At 48.4% G+C, this 26,536-nt stretch overlaps 1 protein-coding gene across 7 annotated transcripts in view; it reads right to left on the bottom strand.

Annotated features, from left to right (window-relative positions):
- The window catches only part of LOC122565553 (ceramide synthase 2-like), a 68,869-nt gene that overhangs the window by 27,048 nt on the left and 15,285 nt on the right, over nucleotides 1-26,536 (bottom strand). For all 7 annotated transcript variants that reach the window (XM_087976237.1, XM_087976234.1, XM_087976233.1 and 4 more), the window contains one exon: nucleotides 10,861-11,034. In XM_087976237.1, coding sequence (XP_087832363.1) covers nucleotides 10,861-11,033 — 173 coding nt within the window. In that variant the 5' untranslated portion in view covers nucleotide 11,034. The remainder of the gene's footprint in view (nucleotides 1-10,860; nucleotides 11,035-26,536) is intronic.

Below are 26,536 nucleotides of genomic sequence, written 5' to 3' on the forward strand. Positions count from 1 at the left end.
TTTGAATACCAATGTTTCACTCCATCATTGGAATATCTTCTACTTTCCCACTTTGTACTTCTCCAATTGATGCATTCCATCAGCAATGCTTTTGACCATCCATTGATCCACCCATATTCCTTTGCAGCCTCATTGCAACTCACCATGTATAAATAGCAAATCTGTAAACATTAGTATAGGAGGGTTCTGGTTAATCAATGGAGGACAGGAAAAATTTCTGGCTGTAACAGCTGCTTTTTTTTTTGAGGTATTTTAGGTGCTGGAGGTGACTTTCTCGAATTCCAGGAGCAGCAATTACTGTTTTATCTGCTGTTGCACAGTTTTGGAACTTGGGGGGGGAAAAAAAAAGTCAAAACAACAGCAGTTTTAAAAAGGGAGAAAAACAGACAAAGGAAGCACATGGTGAGGACAGTGCAGGGGAGAGAGGGAGAGAACCTGACACAGCAATGAACCTACACAGTTACTGCCTTTGCTGTTTGAATTCATGTATCGCTGGACTTGAGTGCATCTGGCAAAATTAACAAACAGTGAAATTCACAACTGACCTCTGAGGAACTGTTTGGATGAAGTTCACAGCACAGAAGCAAATAAGTGGGGGCGGGGGGGGGGGAGAGAGGGGAGGAGAGGGGAGGCGGGGGGGGGAAGGAGGGGAGGCGGGGGGGGGGAAGGAGGGGAGGCGGGGGGGGGAAGGAGGGGGGGCGGGGGAGAGGGGGGGCGGGGGAGAGGGGGGGCGGGGGAGAGGGGGGGCGGGGGAGAGGGGGGGCGGGGGAGGGGGGGGCGGGGGAGGGGGGGGGCGGGGGAGAGGGGGGGCGGGGGAGAGGGGGGGCGGGGGAGAGGGGGGGCGGGGGAGAGGGGGGGCGGGGGAGAGGGGGGGCGGGGGAGAGGGGGGGCGGGGGAGAGGGGGGGCGGGGGAGGGGGGGGGCGGGGGAGGGGGGGGGCGGGAGAGGGGGGGGCGGGGGAGAGGGGGGGCGGGGGAGAGGGGGGGCGGGGGAGAGGGGGGGCGGGGGAGAGGGGGGGCGGGGGAGAGGGGGGGGCGGGGGAGGGGGGGGGCGGGGGAGGGGGGGGGCGGGGGAGAGGGGGGGCGGGGGAGAGGGGGGGCGGGGGAGGGGGGGGGCGGGGGAGAGGGGGGGCGGGGGAGAGGGGGGGCGGGGGAGAGGGGGGGCGGGGGAGAGGGGGGGCGGGGGAGAGGGGGGGCGGGGGAGAGGGGGGGCGGGGGAGAGGGGGGGCGGGGGAGAGGGGGGGCGGGGGAGAGGGGGGGCGGGGGAGAGGGGGGGCGGGGGAGAGGGGGGGCGGGGGAGAGGGGGGGCGGGGGAGAGGGGGGGCGGGGGAGAGGGGGGGCGGGGGAGAGGGGGGGCGGGGGAGAGGGGGGGCGGGGGAGAGGGGGGGCGGGGGAGAGGGGGGGCGGGGGAGAGGGGGGGCGGGGGAGAGGGGGGGCGGGGGAGGGGGGGGCGGGGGAGGGGGGGGCGGGGGAGGGGGGGGCGGGGGAGAGGGGGGCGGGGGAGAGGGGGGCGGGGGAGAGGGGGGCGGGGGAGAGGGGGGCGGGGGAGAGGGGGGCGGGGGAGAGGGGGGCGGGGGAGAGGGGGGCGGGGGAGAGGGGGGGCGGGGGAGAGGGGGGCGGGGGAGAGGGGGGCGGGGGAGAGGGGGGCGGGGGAGAGGGGGGCGGGGGAGAGGGGGGCGGGGGAGAGGGGGGCGGGGGAGAGGGGGGCGGGGGAGAGGGGGGCGGGGGAGAGGGGGGCGGGGGAGAGGGGGGCGGGGGAGAGGGGGGCGGGGGAGAGGGGGGCGGGGGAGAGGGGGGCGGGGGAGAGGGGGGCGGGGGAGAGGGGGGCGGGGGAGAGGGGGGCGGGGGAGAGGGGGGCGGGGGAGAGGGGGGCGGGGGAGAGGGGGGCGGGGGAGAGGGGGGCGGGGGAGAGGGGGGCGGGGGAGAGGGGGGCGGGGGAGAGGGGGGCGGGGGAGAGGGGGGCGGGGGAGAGGGGGGCGGGGGAGAGGGGGGCGGGGGAGAGGGGGGCGGGGGAGAGGGGGGCGGGGGAGAGGGGGGCGGGGGAGAGGGGGGCGGGGGAGAGGGGGGCGGGGGAGAGGGGGGCGGGGGAGAGGGGGGCGGGGGAGAGGGGGGCGGGGGAGAGGGGGGCGGGGGAGAGGGGGGCGGGGGAGAGGGGGGCGGGGGAGAGGGGGGCGGGGGAGAGGGGGGCGGGGGAGAGGGGGGCGGGGGAGAGGGGGGCGGGGGAGAGGGGGGCGGGGGAGAGGGGGGCGGGGGAGAGGGGGGCGGGGGAGAGGGGGGCGGGGGAGAGGGGGGCGGGGGAGAGGGGGGCGGGGGAGAGGGGGGCGGGGGAGAGGGGGGCGGGGGGGAGGGGGCGGGGGGGAGGGGGCGGGGGGGAGGGGGCGGGGGGGAGGGGGCGGGGGGGAGGGGGCGGGGGGGAGGGGGCGGGGGGGCGAGGGGGCGGGGGGGAGGGGGCGGGGGGGAGGGGGCGGGGGGAAGGAGGTGAGGGGGCGGGGGGAAGGAGGTGAGGGGGCGGGGGGAAGGAGGTGAGGGGGCGGGGGGAAGGAGGTGAGGGGGCGGGGGGAAGGAGGTGAGGGGGCGGGGGGAAGGAGGTGAGGGGGCGGGGGGAAGGAGGTGAGGGGGCGGGGGGAAGGAGGTGAGGGGGCGGGGGGAAGGAGGTGAGGGGGCGGGGGGAAGGAGGTGAGGGGGCGGGGGGAAGGAGGTGAGGGGGCGGGGGGAAGGAGGTGAGGGGGCGGGGGGAAGGAGGTGAGGGGGCGGGGGGAAGGAGGTGAGGGGGCGGGGGGAAGGAGGTGAGGGGGCGGGGGGAAGGAGGTGAGGGGGCGGGGGGAAGGAGGTGAGGGGGCGGGGGGAAGGAGGTGAGGGGGCGGGGGGAAGGAGGTGAGGGGGCGGGGGGAAGGAGGTGAGGGGGCGGGGGGAAGGAGGTGAGGGGGCGGGGGGAAGGAGGTGAGGGGGCGGGGGGAAGGAGGTGAGGGGGCGGGGGGAAGGAGGTGAGGGGGCGGGGGGAAGGAGGTGAGGGGGCGGGGGGAAGGAGGTGAGGGGGCGGGGGGAAGGAGGTGAGGGGGCGGGGGGAAGGAGGTGAGGGGGCGGGGGGAGGAGGTGAGGGGGCGGGGGGAAGGAGGTGAGGGGGCGGGGGGAAGGAGGTGAGGGGGCGGGGGGAAGGAGGTGAGGGGGCGGGGGGAAGGAGGTGAGGGGGCGGGGGGAAGGAGGTGAGGGGGCGGGGGGAAGGAGGTGAGGGGGCGGGGGGAAGGAGGTGAGGGGGCGGGGGGAAGGAGGTGAGGGGGCGGGGGGAAGGAGGTGAGGGGGCGGGGGGAAGGAGGTGAGGGGGCGGGGGGAAGGAGGTGAGGGGGCGGGGGGAAGGAGGTGAGGGGGCGGGGGGAAGGAGGTGAGGGGGCGGGGGGAAGGAGGTGAGGGGGCGGGGGGAAGGAGGTGAGGGGGCGGGGGGAAGGAGGTGAGGGGGCGGGGGGAAGGAGGTGAGGGGGCGGGGGGAAGGAGGTGAGGGGGCGGGGGGAAGGAGGTGAGGGGGCGGGGGGAAGGAGGTGAGGGGGCGGGGGGAAGGAGGTGAGGGGGCGGGGGGAAGGAGGTGAGGGGGCGGAAGGAGGTGAGGGGGCGGAAGGAGGTGAGGGGGCGGAAGGAGGTGAGGGGGGGGAAGGAGGTGAGGGGGGGGAAGGAGGTGAGGGGGGGGAAGGAGGTGAGGGGGGGGAAGGAGGTGAGGGGGGGGAAGGAGGTGAGGGGGGGGGAAGGAGGTGAGGGGGGGGGAAGGAGGTGAGGGGGGGGGAAGGAGGTGAGGGGGGGGGAAGGAGGTGAGGGGGGGGGAAGGAGGTGAGGGGGGGGGAAGGAGGTGAGGGGGGGGAAAGGAGGTGAGGGGGGGGGGAAGGAGGTGAGGGGGGGGAAGGAGGTGAGGGGGGGGGGAAGGAGGTGAGGGGGGGGGAAGGAGGGGAGAGAGGGGGGGGAAGGAGGGGAGAGGGGGGGGGAAGGAGGGGAGAGAGGGGGGGAAGGAGGGGAGAGAGGGGGGGAAGGAGGGGAGAGAGGGGGGGGAAGGAGGGGAGAGAGGGGGGGGAAGGAGGGGAGAGAGGGGGGGGGAAGGAGGGGAGAGAGGGGGGGAAGGAGGGGAGAGAGGGGGGGAAGGAGGGGAGAGGGGGGGGGAAGGAGGGGAGAGAGGGGGGGGAAGGAGGGGAGAGAGGGGGGGGAAGGAGGGGAGAGAGGGGGGGTAAGGAGGGGAGAGAGGGGGGGGAAGGAGGGGAGAGAGGGGGGGGAAGGAGGGGAGAGAGGGGGGGGAAGGAGGGGAGAGAGGGGGGGGAAGGAGGGGAGAGAGGGGGGGGAAGGAGGGGAGAGAGGGGGGGGGGAAGGAGGGGAGAGAGGGGGGGGAAGGAGGGGAGAGAGGGGGGGAAGGAGGGGAGAGAGGGGGGGAAGGAGGGGAGAGAGGGGGGGAAGGAGGGGAGAGAGGGGGGGAAGGAGGGGAGAGAGGGGGGGAAGGAGGGGAGAGAGGGGGGGGAAGGAGGGGAGAGAGGGGGGGGAAGGAGGGGAGAGAGGGGGGGGGAAGGAGGGGGGGGAAGGAGGGGGGGGGAAGGAGGGGGGGGGGGAAGGAGGGGGGGGGGAAGGAGGGGGGGGGAAGGAGGGGGGGGGGGAAGGAGGGGAGGGGGGGGAAGGAGGGGAGGGGGGGGAAGGAGGGGAGGGGGGGGAAGGAGGGGAGGGGGGGGAAGGAGGGGGGGGGGGGAAGGAGGGGGGGGGGAGGAGGGGAGAGAGGGGGGGGAGGAGGGGAGAGAGGGGGGGAAGGAGGGGAGAGAGGGGGGGGAAGGAGGGGAGAGAGGGGGGGAAGGAGGGGAGAGAGGGGGGGGAAGGAGGGGAGAGAGGGGGGGGAAGGAGGGGAGAGAGGGGGGGGAAGGAGGGGAGGGGGGGAGAAGGAGGGGAGAGAGGGGGGGGGAAGGAGGGGAGAGAGGGGGGGGGGAAGGAGGGGAGAGAGGGGGGAAGGAGAGAAAGGGATTTCTCATTTCAAACAGGTATGCTGTTTTGGAAATGTAGGGGGTGATGGATTCTCAGGGGAATGTAGCACAAACAGCCAAGTTTCTGGTATTGAGACTGGCTCTAATGCAACAAGGGTACGTCGGGTTCCAAGAGATCAATTGTTTCAGGGGACTCTCTAATCAGAGGTAGACAAACATTTCTGTGGCCAGCAGTGAAAAATCAGAATGGTGTGTTGCTTCCCTGGTGCCAGGATCAAGGATTTCTCCGAGAGGGTGCAGAATGTTCTCACGGGGGAGAGGGGCCAGCAAGAGGTCATTGTCCACATTGGAACCAATGATATAGGATGGGAAAAGGTGGAGGTTCTGAAGGAAGATTACAGAGTGCTATGAGCTAGTGAGGGCAGGAATAGGAGGATAGAGCAGATGAATGCATGGCTGAGGAGCTGGTATATGGGAGAAGGATTCACATTTTTGGACCATTGGGGTAGAAGTGACCTGGACAAGAAGGACGGATTGCACCGAAATTGGAAGGGGACTAATATACTGGCAAGGAAATTTGCTAGAGCTGTTCAGGAGGATTTAAACTAGTAAGGTGGCAGGGTAGCACCCAGGGAGATAGTGAGGAAAGAGATCAATCTGAGACTGGTATAGTTGAGAACAGAAGTGAGTCAAACAAACAGTCAGGGCAGGCAGGGACAAGGTAGACTAATAAATTAAACAGCATTTATTTCAATGCAAGGGGCCTAACAGGGAAGGCAGGGAAATTGAGAAACAAACTTGGAAGGAGATCTCAGCTATCTGTAAGAATAATAGGGTAGTTATGGTAGGGGATTTTAACTTTCCAAACATCGACTGGGTCTGCCATAGTGTTAAAGGTTAGATGGTGAGGAATGTTAAGTGTGTACAAAACAATTTTCTGATTCAGTATGTGGATGTCCCTACTAGAGAAGGTGCAAAACTTGACCTACTCTTGGGAAATAAGGCAGGGCAGGTGACTGAGGTGTCAGTGGGGGGGCACTTTGGGGCCAATGACCATAATTCTATTAGATTTAAAATAGTGATGGAAAAGGATAGACCAGATCTAGAAGTTGAAGTTTTAAATTGGAGAAAGGCCAATTTAGATGGAATTAGCCAAAAATGTTCAAAATTGGGGCAGATGTTCACAGGTAAAAGGACAGCTGGAAAGTGGGAAGCTTTCAGAAATGAGATAACAAGAATCCAGAGAAAGTATATTCCTGTCAGGGTGAAAGGAAAGGCTGGTAGGTATAGGGAATACTGGATGACTAAAGAAATCGAGGGTTTGGTTAAGAAAAAGAAGGAAGCATATGTAAGGTATAGACAGGATAGATCGAGTGAAACCTTTAAAAGAGTATAAAGGAAGTAGGAGTATACTTAAGAGGGAAATCAGGAGGGCAAAAAAGGGACGCGAGATAGCTTTGGCAAATAGAATTAAGGAGAATCCAAAAGGGTTTTTACAAATACATTAAGGGCAAAAGGGTGACCAGGGAGAGAATAGGGCCCCTCAAAGATCAGCAAGGCAGCCTCTGTGTGGAGCCGGAGATGGGGGAGATACTAAACGAGTATTTTGCATCAGTATTTACTGTGGAAAAGGACATGGAAGATATAGAAAGTAGTGAAATAGATGGTGACACCTTGCAGAAATGTCCAGATTACAGTGGAGGAAGTGCTGGATATCTTGAAACGTGTAAAGGTGAATACATCCCCAGGACTTGATCAGGTGTACCCGAGAACTCTGTGGGAAGCTAGAGAAGTGATATCTCTTGCTGAGATATTTGTATCATCTATAGTCACAGGTGAGGTGCCAGAAGACTGGTGGTTGGTTAACGTGGTGCTACTGTTTAAGAAGGGAGGTAAGGACAAGCCAGGGAATTATAGACCAGTGAGCCTGATGTCGGTGGTGGGCAAGTTGTTGGAGGAAATCCTGAGGGACAGGATGTACATGTGGAAAGGCAAGGACTGATTAGGGATAGTCAACATGGCTTTGTGCGTGGGAAATCATGTCTCACAAACTTGATTGTTACTACTTCAAAAAACTCAGAGGATTGATGAGGGCAGAGCGGTAGATGTGATCTATATGGACTTCAGTAAGGTGTTCGACAAGGTTCCCAAGGGAGACTGATTAGCAAGGTTAGATCTCATGGAATACAGGGAGAACTAGCCATTTGGATACAGAACCGGCTCAAAAGGTAGAAGACAGAGAGGGTGGTGGTGGTGGAGGGTTGTTTTTCCAGACTGGAGGCCTGTGACCAGTAGTGTGCCACAAGGATCGGTGCTGGGCCCTCTACTTTTTGTCATTTACATAAATGATTTGGATGCGAGCATAAGAGGTACAGTTAGTAAGTTTGCAGATGACACCAAAATTGGAGGTGTAGTGGACAGTGAAGAATGTTACCTCAGATTACAACAGGATCTTGACCAGATGGGCCAATGGGCTGAGAAGAGGCAGATGGAGTTTAATTCAGATAAATGTGAGGTGCTGCATTTTGGGAAAGCAAATCTTAGCAGGACCTATACACTTAATGGTAAGGTCCGAGGGAGTGTTGCTGAACAAAGAGACCTTGGGAGTGCAGGTTCATAGCTACTTGAAAGTGGAGTCACAGGTAGACATGATAGTGAAGGTGGTATTTGGTATGCTTTCCTTTATTGGTCAGAGTATTGAGTACGGAGTTGGGAGGTCATGTTGCGGCTGTACAGGACGTTGGTTAGGCCACTGTTGGAATACCGTGTGCAATTCTGGTCTCCTTCCTATTGGAAAGATGTTGTGAAGCTTGAAAGGGTTCAGAAAAGAGTTACAAGGATGTTGCCAGGGTTAGCGGATTTGAGCTATAGGGAGAGGCTGAACAGGATAGGGTTGTTTTCCCTGGAGCGTCAGAGGCTGAGGAGTGACCTCAGAAGTTTACAAAGTTATGAGGGGCATGGATAGGATAAATAGACAAAGTCTTTTCCCTGGGGTCGGGGAGTCCAGAACTACAGGGCATAGGTTTAGGGTGAGAGGGGAAAGATATAAAAAAGGGACCCAAGGGGCAACTTTTTCACGGAGGGTGGTACGTGTATGGAATGAGCTGCCAGATGAAGTGGTGGAGGCTGGTCCAATTGCAACATTTAAAAGGCATTTGAATGGGTATATGAATAGGGAGGGTCGGGAGGGATATGGGCCGTTGGGACTAGATTGGGTAAGGATATTTGGTCAGTATGGACGGGTTGGACCAGTTTCCATGCTGTACATCTCTATGACCTTGATGACTGTGTGTTTAATCTGAATAAACACTCAATCTGTGCAGTGGAGGCTGACTGTGTCTTTGATATGGCTTATGTTATTCACTTAGACCATCATTGGATTCCTAAAGCTTCATCTCCAGGAGTGATCTCTCAATAACAGCTCAGTATAGATTGAACTCTTGACTGTGTGCTTAATATACCATTTGCAATATTGGATTCAGCCAGTTAAACAAAATAACTCCAGATAAGCCTTTAAATTATAGTGCATGAATTATTTGTTTGGGTCAACGTACTTGCAAATTCTCACTAACAAGGCATTAATTATTCAAATGAAATTTTAACTAGTGCTGTATGGGACGGAAGTGTGTGTCATAGTCACTGGATGGAGTAGTAAAGCAGCAACTAAACCAAATATCCAAGATAATAAAGGCCTAGTATTTGTATACAGGTTGCAGCTTTCTATCCCGAGATGATCACTGTGGTGGCCAGTTCTATTAAGCATTGCTTGGTGCAGCCAGAGTGCTCTACTCTGGCATGGCAGAGTGTCATATATGCGGGAGGAAGACATGGTGTTAAAAAGGTACAGGACTCCTTGACCAGCCAGACAGTAACTGCCTTCCAGCTGTCAGTGTCTGTAGCTGCAAACTTCACATCGGAGTTACAGGTGTCCTTATAGCAAAAAAGGTATGAACACCCAAGTGGCCAGTTCACTATAGGGGATTTTGAGGACATACCCGTCATCAGATGAACATGGCCAAACTAGAAATCATTGTATTAACAAGAGTGTGTTTACTGATGGAATTATCACCCTCCAGGACCTCAGTTGGCAACTTAATCCTGGGCATCTTTTGGCAACACTTGGCTGCGAAAGATAAGAACCATTCGTTCTGCCTGTCCTACATTGTCCAAAGTTAAAAATCACACAACACCAGGTCATAGTCCAACAGGCTTAATTGGACTATAACCTGGTGTGTGATTTTTAACTTTGTACACCCCAGTCCAACACCGGCATCTCCGAATCATGACTACATTGTCCAGGTCTCATCACAGCAGATCAAAGAGTGCGTAGAGGATGCAGGCTTAGGAGACCCTCAGTTTGGTGTTCAGCTTCTGCAATGTATGCATTGATTCCAACATCGTGAGACAGATTGCTGGTGATTGTGGAGCCTAGATATGAGAGGCCATCAACAAATCTCCACTACACAGGAGTCTCAGTCTAGGTTTAGTGTTAAAGTATTTTAGGTGGAACTTGAACCAAACGCTATCCAACACAACTATAACTGATGTTTCTCCCAAGATGAAAATGCTCGATTCCACACTGCTTCTGCTTCCCTGCATCTTCATTAAAAAAAAGGACTATGGTGTATCCTATCCTAGCCTTCTCGTGGGGTTCTTCTGTGGACTCAATTATTACAACACAGGAAGCAGCCCATTCTGTGCACACACTGGCTCTCCAAGCAAACATCTCATCCAGTGAGTAAATCCTATACAATATTCCATTTTTAACCACCTAATTCCCTTTTGAATGCCTTGATTGAACCTGCCCCCCCCTCTCACACAGGCAATGCATTCTAGAGCCTAACCATTCATTGCATGAGAAAGGTTTTCCTCACATCCTTTTTACTTATTACTTTAAACCTCTGCCCTCTTAATCCTTTCCGGACAGCCAAAGGTTTCACGTTATTTACTCTATCCTGATCGCTCAGGATTTCCAAAACTTCCATCAGGTCTCCTCTCAGCCCTCTCCTTCCTGGTGTTATGACATGGGGTTAAACACCTCTGCTAATTTAAACCAGCAACACAGATAAGATTCACTCCATGCAGGAACAATCTGTTAAAATTCAAGGGGCAAAGTAGTATCCTAAAGGTCACAATTGAAAATAAAAGTTTAAGAACTTTATTCTTTAAGTCTAACAAAATATTAACTATAACTCCTTTTTCAAACCTTTCTACCACCTCCCCCTCTGTAATACTGATTGGATAAAAATCTGAATTATGATTGACAAAACAAACCATGTTTCAAAAACCAGTCAGCTTTGCCAAGTGTCCTCTAGATTTTCCTCTGTCTTTTCAGGGATTCTGCGTCCCTGGTCTTCAATAGGTAAAAGGTACCTTTAAGACAGCAGATCTTTCTGCAAGCTGTCTCTCTAGTTGTTGGTGTTATCTGCTCTTTACCATTCTAACTGTTCAAAATCTGACATTTATACCCCAAAACACAGATCATTTAATTGATTTAGCATCATCAAAACTTTTTTCCCCATATTTGATTGGATTTTGGTAAATTGGGGCATAATTTAAACAGATTGACCAAATCTGAGTTTGTGTATCCTGGCAACACAGCTCTTAGCTAGTTGTTTCAATTAACTGTTACATTTTAAATTTACTCTGTTCTTCTTTAAGTGCTTGATAGCTTTTCAATGCTCTTAAAAAAGGTATAGTACACCCACAATTTCATAACACTGAGATAGTCCCAACATCTCCAATCAATCAATGCCTCATCCCAGGAACAATTTTCGTAAATTCTTCTGCACTCTCTCCAATATATTCATACCCACCCTAAAGTGTAGTGCCCAGAACTGGACTTAATAGCCCAGCTGAGGCCAAATCTGGTTTTAAACATGAGGACAGGCCAAAATGAATGAAAATATTGCATATTAGTGATACCTTTCAAACAGATAACGGACAGCGATAAACACAAACGCGTATGGGATCGAGATGAAAAGGTCACGAGGCCGTGGATATCGGTCATGATCTGAATCTTCCATATCTTTCCATGTGATTCCTGGAGGAAGCCAATATTCATGATGCCACAGCCACTTGTCCAGGAAAGACGACATCCTAGAGACAAAAAAAAACAGGCGGTCAACACTAACTCCTTCCAGTTCACTGTCTTACACTTCCCTGGAATCCACCTCAATCTGTCTTAGATTTTTGAAGTAAGTGTGAATCAGTTTGTATTGGAGTCTGAATACAGGGCAGAATCCTACTCATGTTGAAGTATAAGGAGCTCACTCTCAAGTAGACCACAAGAGAGTGCCAAACACTAAGGACAGGGTGGCTCAGTGGTTAGCGTTGCTGCCTCACAGCACAAGGAACCCGGCTTTGATTCCAGTCTCATTTGACTGATCTGTGGAGTTTGTATGTTCCCTGTGTCTGAGTGGGTTTCCTCCCACAGTCCAAAGATGTGCAGGTTAGGTGAATTGGCCATGCTAAATTGCCCATTGCGTTCAGGGACGTGCAGGCTCAGTGGATTAGCCATAGGAAATGCAGGGTTACAGGGATAGGGGATAGGGGAGTGGGTCTGGATGGAATGCTGTTCAGAGGTGGACATGGACTGGACTGAATGGCCTGCTTCCACACTGTAGGGATTCTACAATATACAAGCAAAATTCCTGGCTACATATCTGGGTGATGGCGCTAGACATTAGTTTAGGAGAGATTTATTTTATATAAGTTACTTTTCCAGAGATAAACTGATCTTATATTTTCATCCTATTTGTTCCATACTAATGAAACTATGCAAGGAGACATTTCAGGACTTCAGCAGAAGCAGCATTGACACTCCAGCACACTACTTGAGTGCTACACTTTCAGAGGTGTCATCATGCATTATTAAAACAGGGGCCCAATCTTGCTTACCTCAGGTGAATGCAAAATGATCCTGCAGAATTATTTTAAGGAGCAGGGGAGTCATTCCCACTGTCCTGATGAATATGTATCTCAACCAACGTTACAAACAAAAGACAGTTAGTTCACCACTACATTGCAAATTGGCTTTTACATTTCCTGCATTTACAACAATGACTACATTTCAGGAAGGACTTCAATTGGCTATAAATTGCTTTGAGATGAAGTTGTCATGAAGGATGCTAAATAAATGCAATTATTTCTTTTAAATATTCATAGTTTAAAGATACTATTTCTCTCCAATGGTTTAGCTTCCAGTACAGTCACTCTGATTTAAAGAACATGGACATGGCAAATGTTCACATTGCCTACGATGATGTAAATACTGAGTAGAGAGAGCAAATCTTTAATAGTTAAACCCTTGCCACAATGAACCATAACTGCATATCCCAGAACTAGTGAGTTCACTCTCCGCCACACCTGAATGTTATTTGGGGTTCACCAACTAAAAGAAATCCCAGTTGAGGAACGCTATTGGGGAGATTTGCACCAACAGCTGACTAGGCTTTGGGCCATCCCACAGTGATGCCCCTCAACTATCAAGAGTGAAGACTGAAACCTTGCTCAAGTGCCAGAGAGACTGGCACCATGGCACGATAACCTAACTGAGGCAGTGTCTGAAGGAGATGGGAGAAAGTTAAAAACCCAGGCGAAAATGTTTAAACATTTTTTAAAACAAAAGAGAACTGTGGATGCTGGAAATCAGAAACAAAATCAAATTGCTTGAAAAACTCCAACCAGGCAGCACCTGTGGAGAGGGAGCAGAGTAAGCCTTTCAGTTCCAGAAGATTTTGAAGGGTCACTGGATCTTCAACGTTAACTCTACTTTCGCCCCACAGATGTGAGACCTGAGTTTTTCCAGCAATTTCACTCAGGTCGGGCATCTGTGGCAAGAAAACAGTTAGTGTTTCAGGTCTAGTGACCCGTCTTCAGAATCTTCCAGAACTGAAAAAGGTTTACTCTGCTTTCTTTCCACAGATGCTGCCTGACCTGAGTTTTTCCAGCAATTTCAGATGTTGTTTTTAAGAATTTGAGTTTTGAGACACACACAATGAACCCATGCTCAACCCACTTACAACAAACCCAAGGTCAATTAAAGCATGTTTATTCATTCAGTCAGGCCTAAGTACAATATTCAGTTCCCCATTCCCACCCACACCAATGTTTTTCTTTACAGTAATTAATTACAGGTCACTTTCTATTGGTTTCTTGCTGAACCAGTTCTCGTCCACATTTATTTCACAGCATCACAATATCTGCTGTTGAAACATTGCAGCTGAGGAGGAAATAACATTTCAGACTTAACTCATGCTCATGATACTTCACTGCTCCATTGATTAAATATTGGGAGACACAGGAAGGAGAGACTCTTATTTCCCGTTCAATGGCTCAGTGGGCAAGTATAATGCAGGATATGGCAATGAGCCACTCTCAGTCAAGGGCTGCAGCCCAGATACGACTAATGAAGCTTTAGTGTGAAAAAGGTTATTTGACCTATCAGGTTTGTGCTAGTTCTCTACTAGAACAATTCAAAATACTCTGTTGGTTTCCTGTAGCCTATCTGCTTTCGCCCTTTAAACATACAGTAGCTTAAAGAATGGAATTGTCTTTGCCTCAACCATTCCTTTGATCTGTGCAGAGTAAGGCATGTCAACCAGGCAGGAACTACAAACAGCTCAAGCACCCAGTACAGAACGGAAAAGGGAATCAGGCAGGGTTATGAAGACTGATAAGTGGTACCATCATACAGAGATAGGTGTGCATACATACAAATCTACAAAAGAAAAACTAAGAATAACTTTGAACTACTTTGTACCAAAAAAACCTGAGTTGAGAAAAAAGCAACAAAAGACACCTCTAATGGGTTTGGGAATTTTAAATAAAAAGGTTTTCAGATTGCACATGCAATTTAGTTTGTCCTGCTGTCAAAATGAAAACCCAAATTATTTTGCACACAAAACTGCAAATAAGAATCACATTGAAGGTGCAGCTAGGCCCAATGGTCCATTAGTTGGGATTCTGGAAAATAACTGAGAAAACTTCCACGTGCCACTGAGTTCAGCAATCTTTGAAGATGCAAGTCAGTTCTGTTCAAAATTTAGATCCAAAAATGTTTGTTCTTCTCCTTTAATACAGAAGCTTGTGGGTTCAGGCATGACATGCTGGAACTAATCCAAGCTGACACAAAGTGCAGAACTGAAGGATTATGGCATTGCCAAAAAGATCACCTTTTTAATGAGGTACTAAAATAAAGCCCCACCTGCCTGCTCACAGAATGAAAAAAATTTAAGTACACGTTCTTCCTACAACCTAATATTCTTCAAATCAATGACTAAAACAAATTAGCCAATCATTTGTTTAGTGCTATTATTACGCTCTAAACAAAAAGGCAGTGGTATTTATACATAAATAATGACGGAACTACAGAACGTAATTCACACAATGAAATAAAAGGTGGTACATTATCTCCCGATTTCACAGCAGCCCACTCGCTCTTTAAAGATTGTTGATGTGTTGCCTTTGCATCTCATTTAAATATTTTCCATTGCTACTACACGAGCAAGTACAATTTTTCCTTCCATTTAATCAGGACAAGGTCACCAAACCTCAATTTCCTCTATGCCAAGCCCAAAACAAAAAGGGTCACTTTCTCCAAACACAGCTATACTTAGGCCGTTCGCTTTGTCACTTAGACGTAAAACTGCACTTTTCTTCATTTGACAAAACATTGTTCAGAACGTACCTCCCCCTTCACACCACAAACAAATAACTTCTGCATTCCAGTTTGTACATTTGTAATCTCTTGCAGCTATAAACATGCTAAAGCACACCTTATTAATTTGAGAAGTGCAGCTGAACACATGGCTGCAAGGATGGTGTAGGAGGGAAGGCTTCAGGTATTTGGACAATTGGACTGTATTCTGGGGAAAGTGGGACCTGTACAAGCAGGACGGGTTGCACCTGAACCAGAAAGGCACCAATATCCTGGGGGGTAGGTTTGCTAGCACTCTTCGGGGGGGTTTAAACTAATTTGGCAGGGGGATGGGATCCGGACTTGTAGTCCAGCAAAGAGGTTAGCTATTTTTCAGGATGTCCAAGAATGTAGGGAGGCTGTGGAGAAGGTAGCACTGACAGGGAATACTTGCGGACACAGATGGGCTCAAGTGTGTATACTTCAACGCAAGGAGTATCAGAAATAAGGTGGGTGAACTTAAGGCGTGGATCGGTACTTGGGACTATGATGTTGTGGCCAGGAATGGTTGTTGGAATTTCCTGGTTACAGAGGTTTCAGTAAGATTTGGGGGGGGGGGGGGGGGGGGAGGGGTGGTTTAAAAAAAAGGAAGGGGGTGGCGTTGCTAATTAGAAATGGTATAACGGCTGCAGAAAGGCAGTTTGAGGGGGATCTGCCTTTGGAGGTAGTATGGGCTGAAGTCAGAAATAGGAAAGGAGCAGTCACCTTGTTGGGTGTTTACTATAGGCCCCCCAGTAGCAGAGATGTGGAGAAACAGATTGGGAAACAGATTTTGGAAAGGTGCAGAAGCCACAGGGTTGTAGTCATGGGTGATTTCAACATCCAAAATATTGATTAGAAGCTCTTTAGATCAAGTAGATTGGATGGGGTGGTGTTTGTGCAGTGTGTCCAGGAAGCTTTTCTAACTCTATGTAGATTGCCCGACCAGAGGGGAGGCCATATTGGATTTGGTACTTGGTAACGAACCGGGACAAGTGATGGGCTTGTTAGTGGGTGAGCATTTTGGTGATGGTGACCACAATTCTGTGACTTTCACCTTGGTTATGGAGAGAGATAGGTGCATGCAACAGGGCAGGTTTTACAATTGGGGGAAGGGTAAATACGATGCTGCAAGACAGGATCTGAGGAGCATAAATTGGGAGCACAGGCTGTCAGGGAAGGAAGTTGTTGAAATGTGAAACTTTTTCAAGAAACAGATACGACATGTTCTTGATATGTACGTACCTGTCAGGCAGGAAAGAGATGGTCGTGTGAGGGAAGCTTGGTTGACGAGGGAGGTTGAATGTCTTGTAAGGAGGAAAGAGGAGGCTTACATAAGGTTGAGGAAACAAGGTTCAGACAGAGCGTTGGAGGGATACAGGATAGCCGAGAGGGATCTGAAGAAAGGGATTAGGAGATCTAAGAGAGGGCATGAAAAATCTTTGGCGGGTAGGATCAAGGATAACCCCAAGGCCTTTTATGCGTATGAGAAACAGGAGAATGACGAGAACGAGGGTAGGTCCGATCAAGGACAGTAGTGGGAGACTGTGTATTGAGTCAGAAGAGATAGGAGAGGTCTTGAATGAGTACTTTTCTTCAGTATTTACGAATGAGAGGGACCGTATTGTCGAAGAGGAGAGTATAAAATGGACTGGTAAGCTAGAGGAGATAGTTGTTAGGAAGGATGATGTATTGGGCATTTTGAAAGACTTGAGGATAGACAAGTACCCTGGGCCTGACGGGATATATCCTAGGATTATGTGGGAAGCGAGAGAGGAAATTGCAGAACTGTTGGCAATGATCTTTTCGTCTTCACTGTCAACTGGGGTGGTGCCAGGGGACTGGAGAGTGGCGAATGTTGTGCCCCTGTTCAAAAAAGGGAATAGGGATAACCCCAGAAATTACAAGCCAGTTAGTCTTACTTCAGTGGTAGGCAAAGTAATGGAAAGGGTACTGAGGGATAGGATTTGAGTATCTGAAAAGACACTGCTTGATTAGGGACAGCCAGCACGGATTTGAGGGGGGTAGGTCTTGCCTTACAAGTCTTATTGAATTCTTTGAGGTGGTGACCAAGCATGTGGATGAGGGTTGAGCAGTGGATTTTAGTAAGGCATTTGATAAGGTTCCCCATGGTAGGCTTATGCGGAAAGTCAGGAGACATGGGATAGTGGGAAGTTTGGCCAGTTGGATAGAGAACTGGCTAACCGGTCGAAGTCAGAGTGGTGGTAGATGGTAAATATTCAGCCTGGAGCCCAGTTACAAGTGGAGTTCCGCAGGGATCAGTTCAGGGATCAGATCATCTCTGTTTGTAATTTTTATTAATGACTTGGAAGAGGGAGTCAAAGGGTGGGTCAGTAAATTTGCAGAGGATACGAAGATTGGTAGAGTTGTGGATAGTGAGAGGGTTGTTGTCAGCTGCAAAGGGACTTAGATATGATGCAGAGCTGGGCTGAGAAGTGGCAGATGGAGTTCAACCCTGTCAAGTGTGAGGTTGTCCATTTTGGAAGGACAAATAAGAATGCGGAACACAGGGTTAACGGTAGGGTTCTTAGTAAGATGGAGGAGCAGAGGGATCCTGGAGTCTATGTTCATAGATCTTTGAAAGTTGCCACTCAGGTGGATAGAGCTTGTAAGAAGGCCTATGGTATATTAGCGTTCATTAGCAGAGGGATTGAATTCAAGAGTCGTGAAGTGATGTTGCAGCTGTATAGGACCTTGGTAAGGCCACATTTGGAGTACTGTGTGCAGTTCTGTTCGCCTCATTTTAGGAAAGATGTGGAAGCTTTGGAGAGGGTGCAGAGGAATTTTACCAGGATGTTGCCTGGAATGGAGAATAGGTCGTACGAGGATAGGTTGAGTGTGCTAGGCCTTTTCTCATTGGAACGGCGAAGGATGAGGGGTGACTTGATAAGAGGTTTATATGATGATCAGGGGAATAGATAGAGTAGACAGTCAGAGACTTTTTCCCCAGGTACAACAGTGTTACAAGGGGACATAAATTTAAGGCAAAGGGCGGAAGGTATAGGGGGGATTCAGGGGTAGGTTCTTTACCCAGAGAGTGGTGGGGGCATGGAATGCGCTGCCTGTGGGAGTGGCAGAGTCAGAATCTTTGGTGACCTTTAAGCGGCAATTGGATAGGTACATGGATGGGTGCTTAACCTAGGACAAATGTTCGGCACAACATTGTGGGCCGAAGGGCCTGTTCTGTGCTGTATTGTTCTAAGTTTATTTTCCTTTCCATTGTTTGGCATTCTCCAACATACTCCCAGTATGTTAATCAATCCCACAATATTCCTCAGCTCAACTCAAAAGGAGCCAGTATTTGGATTACTATTTAAACCCTCAAAAAAGTGACAAAGTTTTAAAACTCTTACTTCAATAACATGCTGCAATAAAGAGGAAAAATAAGCAAAGTGTTCAGGGCAGCCGTGATTATACATCTCTGCGAATGCAGCCAGAAAGGAATCAAAACATGGACGCTGATAGCATGAACTGGAATCAAAACCACTTTCAATAACAATGATGAAAGTGCAAGATTTGATAATATTGCTGAGTTTAAACCACACCTGCAGACAACACAAGGAGAAAGATGGATCAAAATTCAAAATGATTCAAACTCCACATCCAATTATCAGACTTTATCTCCTTATCACAGAGTTAAGTGTAGAGCAGGCAGGTACAAATTATCTACGAGGGACTAAAGATTACACCAGCACCTTTAGTGATAGCACATTAAAACTGTGCTACAGAGAAACCTTGTTGCTGCCAATTGACAACATTTCACTGTAAGGGTCGGGTGATGCAGTGGTAGTGCCCCTATCTCCGAGCCAAGAGGCCTGGGTTCACAGCTCAACCTGTGTCACAGCATCTCTAACCTGGTTAGAAAATCTAACACTTCACTTGCAGCAGTTCCTCAGAGATAAGGACATTTTGAGTAAAACTTGAGCAGGTCAGAGATGCAACATTTAGAAATTGTGTAAGGGGCTAATGGCATGAAGTGGGACATCTCAGTCATATTCAAGATGCCCAAAGTCCACCTGATGAAACTTTATCAGCGTTGTTCAAATAGGAATTTGATTTTGGCATTATTCCAGCTCAAAAATCAGCCAGCACAGCTGAGTATTTTAGACTGAAAAACATTTTTCAGCCAGCGAATCCGTACAATAACTCAAAGCAGAAAAAGGTACCTCCTAGATCCTTATTTGTTCCAGTCAAGACACTGGCACTTTCCTCTCCCACACACTATCCTCGGCCTAACCTCATTCCAGCAGCCATTATCTCCCGAGATTGTCCTTGGAGTATGGGGCTGCCAATCCTCCAGGACTGTACTGTAGTCAACATAATTGTCACATTTAAAACTCCATGCATTTACAAAAGTGACTAGTCTTTTTTATTCAAATTTGATTACAAGGTAGTTATAAAAGTACTGGAGATGAGAAAGAGACTGTTTAATTTGGTAGGCCTTTGGAGTTAGGAGATTACTTAATGAAACCCCTAGAAATATATCCTACTAAGGATGACAATCTGAACTTCAGGAAGGTTGCATAGATCCTCTAATAGATCAGCAAGTAGTGTTCTCTGGCGCACATAGGCAAAAAAAAAAAATTTACCCCTATTCCATGGTGGGGGCGCCTGACAAATGGCAGTTTGCGCAATAGTAGGATGGGACTGATGTTTACACCAGCTGATCATTTTCACTTTGCTACTTGTAACTGATAGACAAGTGAGTTGAACGCTGTGTAATATTTAGTGCCTAGACTCATTTGTTTTGCAATTTCCTGCACGTATCCAAAAAAAATTGTTCCTGTGATTGGGTTAGGGTTAGTAAAGTTGAGTAGAATATATACACAGTATGATAACTAGTGAAAAGCAACAGAAGGAAATTTAATCCTAAAAGATAGTGAAATTGCAATCCTGGGACCAGAGATGGAGTCAGACTTGGTGGTTTAAAATTGAATGAAAATAGCTTGCGATAACAGGAATTCCGCATAATGTTGGATTCATCGAGAGCTTCTGTCCAACGGAAAATAAGGTCAAAATAAGGTCTCAATTCATAACTTGCTTTTGTATGAAACAAGGAGGAAGTGATTTGGTCCCATTCCTTATATAAATAGGTCTTGAACTATGATATTTACAGCATCAGATACAGGACCCAAACCCAGTCACTAATCCATCATGCCATACAAGCCAAAGGACCAGACTTAGGTGAAGTGGATCATAGTTTTTTGTGGCTGAGTTTTGTTTTTAGAAATGGAAGAACTAGAACCGTTCTAAGTAATGAATCCACTGCCAGGTTTGGAGGTATTAGACCTCTACCTGCTTTTCAACCTCGCTAGAAATCTGTAGTCCTCAGATTCTAGTGTCTGGTGAGTTTAAGAAAATGGACTCTCTTGGTAGGGTACCTGTATCTTAGTCACTAACTTCTGGAATTCTCTTCCTAAACCATCGTACTTCTTTCCTCCCTTCAGCTATTCCTTGAAACCTTCCTCATAGGCCAAGCCTTTTCACCTTCCTTAAGCAGTTCTGTTGATAACTGAGGCAGAATTTATTTCTCCAGTTAAAATAAAGGTTGGGAATAGTTCTCTCTAAAATTACAAAGAGTTCTTGATCAATTAGGTCTATGGGCAGAAGAGTGGCAGATGGAGTTTAATTTGGATTAATGTAGGTATTGCATTTTGATAATGAAAAAGGAAAGGCCTTACAATTAAAAGTAGGGCCTTGGGTAATTTGGGATAGAGAGACCTAGAGGTTTAGGCACAAAATACAGTAGTTATATTTAAAAGACATTTGGATAATTAGATGAAGAAGAAACATTTGGAGAGACGTGGGCCAAGTACAAACAGGTGGGGCTAGTTTAGTTCAGGATTATGGTCAACATGGACTCGTCATCCCAAAGGATGCTTCCATGCTGCCTAACTCTCTGATTAAAGAAGAATTGAACATTATCCAATTTTCTGTTGCAGAAGAACAGGGATTGCTGTATTGTCAATTAGAATGTTGGTCTTTAAAAGGTGGCCTTCTCCATTGGAGAATCAATCCTTTTTGTTACAGATAACAAAGATTGAATAGCAAAGTTTAAATTAAAAATTTGATTCCGTTAAAGTCAATTTGTGAAGAATATTACTGAAGTCAACCTTTACTTCAGGCTTGTACCACTTACAGTACAAGCATTCACCTCCTAACCAGAGTTTCATTCTCTTCCCTGAGACCTTTCACGTTAGGTAATACATTAGTCACTAGATTGCATTATATGCTCAAGTAAAACACCAATTAATAGCTTTCACTGTGTATAATTAAACAGTTTATATACAATTAACACTTCGAATGCTTTAGAATGTGAACAGTCCTGAGAAATGTGTCATGCACCCAGCCTACAGCAGAAAGTTAGGAGGAAACCCAAAGTAACTCAAAGAACCAGTGGTGTGCTGTAAGGATTGGTGCTGGGTGTGCTGATTTTTGTCATTTATATAAATGATTTGAGGTGAACACGAGGTATGGTTAATAGATTTGCAGATGACACCAACATTGGAGGTATCGTGGACAGTGAAGGTGGTTACTTCAGAATACAATGGAATCTTGATCAAATGGGCCAAGGAGTGGCAGATGGAGTTTAATTTAGATAAACATTAGGTGCATGCTGGTAAGGCAAATCAGGGCAGGACTTATACACTTACTAGTAAGGTCATGGGAGTGTTGCTGAACAAAGAGACCTTGGAGTATGGGTAGATAGAATAGTGACAAAAAAAGTGTTTTGTATTTTGCCTCATTTGGTCAGTGCATTGGGTATAGGGGTTGAGAGGTCATCTTGCAGCTGTACAGCACATTGATTAGGTCACTTTTGGAATACTGCATGCAATTCTGATGTCCCTGCTACAGGAAGGATATTGTGAAACTTGAAAGGGTTCAGGAAAGATTTACAAGGATGTTGCGAGGGTTGGAAGGTCTGAGCCATCAGGAGAGGCTGAATAGGCTGGGGCTATTTTCCCTGGAGCGGAGATTGAGGGCTGAGCTTAAAGGTTTATATAATCATGAGGGGCATGCATAGGGTAAATAGACAAGGTCTTTTCCCCCAGGGTGGGGAAGTCCAAAACTAGAGGGCGTAGGATTAAGGTGAGAGGAGAAAGATTTAAAAGGGACCTAAGGAGCAATTTTTTCATGGAGGTTGGAGTGTGTGTGGAATGAGCTGCCAGATGGTGGCAGAAACTGATACAATATTTAACAGGCATCTGGATGGGTCTATGAATAGGTCGGTTTACAGGAATATGGGCCAAATGGGACTAGATTAGTTTAGGTTGGCGTGGACAAGTTGGAGCAAAAGGTCTGTTTCTGCACTATACATCTGTATGCCTATGACTAAGATGCTGGAGATCTGAAAGAAAAACAAAATGGAGAAACAAACTCTGGCAACATCTGTGAGAAGAAAGCAGAACTGTTCTGAAGAATCACCAGACCTGAAACATTAACTCTGCTTTCTTCCAATGGTTGCTATCAGACTTGCAGAGTTTCAGAAGGAAACCCAACTCCACACATTTTAAAAATCTTATATCCATCGTGTGTTGCCAAATTCCTGATTGCAAGAAGTTTCTCAAATCCCAAATGAGGCCAGTCAGTTCCCTGTGAAACAAAATATCCCATTGTTAAGTGGAGAAGATGCCAGTTTTACAGGAAACTTTGGCCTTGCCAACTTATGGTGCAGCAAGAATTAATGTTTTTATCCAAACACTCTGTGCCCTCTCCTCTTTGTGGAAATGCAGCTCTTTGGGCACTGACTTAGTCCATCACTCTTCAGTTCAGAGCTGAGGTGAGGGAGTATTTACCAGAAAAGCAGATGTGTGGATAACCAACATGAGCTAGACAAAAGGCCATTCATTTATAATGTCCATTAGTTTGGTTTACTTCCCAAGATGTGATCAGGCTAAGGCTCTGTGCTAATGCAGAATCTGGGATTCATTGTGGAATTCATTGCCGCAGAGTGCAGTGGAGGCTGGGACGCTAAATGTCTTCAAGGCAGAAATTGATAAATTCTTGATGTCACAAGGAATTAAGGGCTATGGGGAGAATGCGGGTAAGTGGAGTTGAAATACCCAGCCATGATTGAATGGCGGAGTGGACTCGATGGGCCGAATGACCTTACTTCCACTCCTATGTCTTATGGTATATTGAAAGCAAGGTTATTTTTAAAGAGGGAGCAGATTGGCGATCAGTCTAAACTACCGGCTGTTTTCTTTTCCAATTAGAAAGCATTTTTCACAAACTCCAGGCCAAAACAATGCAAGATCAGTTTCGAATCTCTGTGCTAGGGCCAAACCCTGTTTCCATCCCCAGCTAGGAAAGTCTTTAACCAGCAGGGTTAACACAACAAGCAGAAATCACAACATTGCAGTAGTCAAGGCACCACCCCAACAACCTTTGAACTATAACAAAGTAGCTGGGTTCAGTTAAGAATCTTGTAGAAGCTAGTTGATCTTAGACTGAAAAAGGACAGGCTATATCCCAATACATGAAAACCCAAACACAACAACAGGTTCTCCTATCAAAAGATCAACACAGTGGCATTCCAGATCCCATTCTCCTACCCCTCTTGAAGTTGGGGTCTCTCTGGATTTGTTCTGGTACACAGTCTAAGCAGTTTTCAGCATATAATGTCACCAGGCAACTGGGGATTGGTACTAAAACTAAATTGAATCCATCTTTCATCCAAAAAGAGATGTACACAGGAGGACCTCCCAACTCAACTCCTCACTCTCAAACAGATAACTCACTCCCCAAAGCTGCTCTGCCACCAAAGTAGACAACACAAAAGACAGACTTTCCCAAATTGAAATTATCTCTTACTCTTTCTTCCCACTTGCGTCTCCCCATATTTGTTGAGGGTATAAAGCCCAGCCATTTTCCATCTGGTTTTATTTCAGTTTTTGTATAAAGATTTGTGTTAAAATGAGGCAAAGGGGATCACTAATTCATTAAGCCTTACAATAACATTTGAATAAAACAAGCCCTTAAATAACAAAGCCAAACAAACAAAAAAAGGTACTAAACTGAGGGCAAAGAATCATTTAGATCACTTTAATGCTCATTTCAGAAACCTCTAATTAAAAAGCACTCTAAACTTTTGGTCAGAACTGGTTACTTGTCCTTTATTGTAGTGGACAAAGAAAGGTCCTAGAAACTATTGGGAGTGGAGGAGAACCAATAAACCAAGCTTGGACCATTTCCTTCCAAAATTGGAATGTGAAAACACTGAATGAACAAAGATTTTTTGAAATCAATTAAAAGCACAGTGGTTAGCACTGCTGCCTCACAGCACCAGAGATCCGGGTTCAATTCCCGCCTCAGGCGACTGACTGTGTGGAGTTTGCACGTTCTCCCCGTGTCTGCGTGGGTTTCCTCCGGGTGCTCCGGTTTCCTCCCACAATCCAAAAGATGTGCAGGTCAGGTGAATTGGCCATGCTAAATTGCCCGTAGTGTTAGGTTAGGGGTAAATGTAGGGGTATGGGTGGGTTGCGCTTCGGCGGGTCGGTGTGGACTTGTTGGGCCGAAGGGCCTGTTTCCACACTAAGTAATCTAATCTAATATCCTGATCATATTTCTGGAGTAACAGGTTCAACGTACCATTATGCACATGTTCAGTTTCTAGGCTATGATATAAAAGCACATGGAACTGGACAGTAGAACATAGGCTTCCAGATACATCTTGTACTCGTTTGTGCTCGTAGTCTGTTTACTTAATAAAAGATAGATGTTCATGAACAGGGGTGCACTTTTTAAATCACCCAGATACAATATTACTAAAATGATAGCAAACCATGGTCAGCAGTAAACACTGTCTTAAGAGAAGCCTAGCAGTAGCTGAGAGATGTAGTGCATCAAGGTGGTGGCCAGCTCAGCATTTCACCTGCAGAAGAGGGAGAAAGTCTGGGAACAAGGGAGTAGCACACAGACTTTGAAAATGACCCAGCCACCAGACTAACCTAGAAATGCAAACAGTATTGCAGGAGACATGAACTTCACTCTGGTGAGCAACTTGTTCTACCAGGCCTACACTGTTACAAGCTAAGGGCTACAATAAAAGTCATTTTATGACAGTGGACCACAAAACAAAATTGCATTCATAAAACACAAGGTATCCAACTTTAAATGCAACTTTATAAAACTACTTGAGGGCAAATCATAGACAATGATAATCAATATTGGAGTGGGCCAACATTAATGCAGATGAACACCATTTAAATTGGATGTAGGAGCCTGTATGGTCACATGACCTTGAATGGTTATTATCCTGTAGCCTTCAACTATCAAAACATCAACACTCAGGAGGACTCTGACCAAGTTAAAAGACTCAACTTCAAGCAATGTTAAGACAAAGGCAAAACAAAACCAGCCACGTTCACTGCTAAATACACAGACACACTGCACAAATCTCTTCTTTAAAGTGGAAACAGTCAAACAGGAACCAGAAAATAAATTTGAATATCAAATTTAAAAAACTCAGGCATGGAGAAATAAAACACTGTCTATCACATCACACTGAAAGCAGATGCTAATCCCATCTGCTTGATCACACTTAGCAAAGTCCCATACCTAATTTAAAAAAAAGGTACAAAGTGAGACGGAGTCTCGGTTTCAAAGGGTTACTTCCCTTCTCTCAAAACTGACCCAAGTGGTCCCCTGCTATGGTTTTTAAACTGAATGAACCCACTATTATTTGCATAAACACAAATTTGAACAAGGTATTACAATGAGATATGCTCAATGACTAACCACCTCCATATTCCCTTCCGGAAGCCATAGTTTCATTTGTCTGCCTTTTGGAATCTCAGCATTTGCCACATAATATTCTCAGCCATTGGCCCATTAAAAACACAATAGGAAGAAAGGGTGCAGAGTATCTTAGAAACATTAAAGTTGCTACATTTAATGGCAGTGTGAATTTTCAAAACCAACATTGAGTCATGCTGTTCGAAGGAGGGAGTACAGCAAACCTGCAGAAGACAGGAGTCAAACAGGAAATTTCTGCTGCTCAGAAACAACTCCAATGATTTATGGGAATCGTGGACCAGGTGGGAAAATTCCTACCCAATGCAGGTAAAAATAACCTCTAGGGCAAGTTTTGATACAAGACCAGGGACTGGACAATCGTTTGCAGACAGACAATCACGGAAGGCCAGGTTTTGGCATTGAGACAGTGGTGCTAACCACTGAGCCATCTCAATGTCAACTAAAGCCAGTAGAAGTGGCAGCTTGGGATCTGCATAGTGTATTTCCCACCTTGATTGGGCATGGTACAAATAAGTGACCAGATGCTGTTGCAAGCACAGGCACATTAGCCTGACTGCAGTTGACTAATCAGGAAGAGGTTAATGCACCATCTAACCGAACACATCAACCATCAGATCCACAGCAATCCAACAGCGGATCAGAACAATATCAGCTACCTGCAACCACTCACCCAGAAGCACAGCTCCCTGGTAAAACATTACCTAAATGAACAGCCAACAACAACACCACAGACCATTAAGAGACACTAGCATGATAAAAGGTTGTGAACAATGCATACACAGATGGATTGAAATCAACTTTTAAGGCATGATAACAGTTGCATATGGTTGAGAACTTGGGTAACTAAAAACGATAAGTGGCAAGTGGTTTTTCCTTGTATCAGAAAGAGGATGTTTGGATTGAAATGCAATCACATACAAAATGTCTGAGTCTGCCAGTCACATGACCTCTATGGTGGGACACACACCCAGTAGAGACATCAAGCTGCAGTTCAATACAGTCCTCGTGTTGAACACACTGTTGAGTTGTAAACTTGAAACACTTTAATGTAGTCAGAAAAGTGCTCTTCAATTATTGACAAACAGTCCATTTAGAAAAAATACAGGTTTCAAACAGGACAATCACCGTCACACTTCATTAGTC

Source organism: Chiloscyllium plagiosum, unplaced genomic scaffold, assembly GCF_037043375.1.
Source record: "Chiloscyllium plagiosum isolate Xiang-an unplaced genomic scaffold, Cpla_swu_hap1 HiC_scaffold_28, whole genome shotgun sequence".
Lineage (NCBI taxonomy): Eukaryota > Metazoa > Chordata > Chondrichthyes > Orectolobiformes > Hemiscylliidae > Chiloscyllium > Chiloscyllium plagiosum.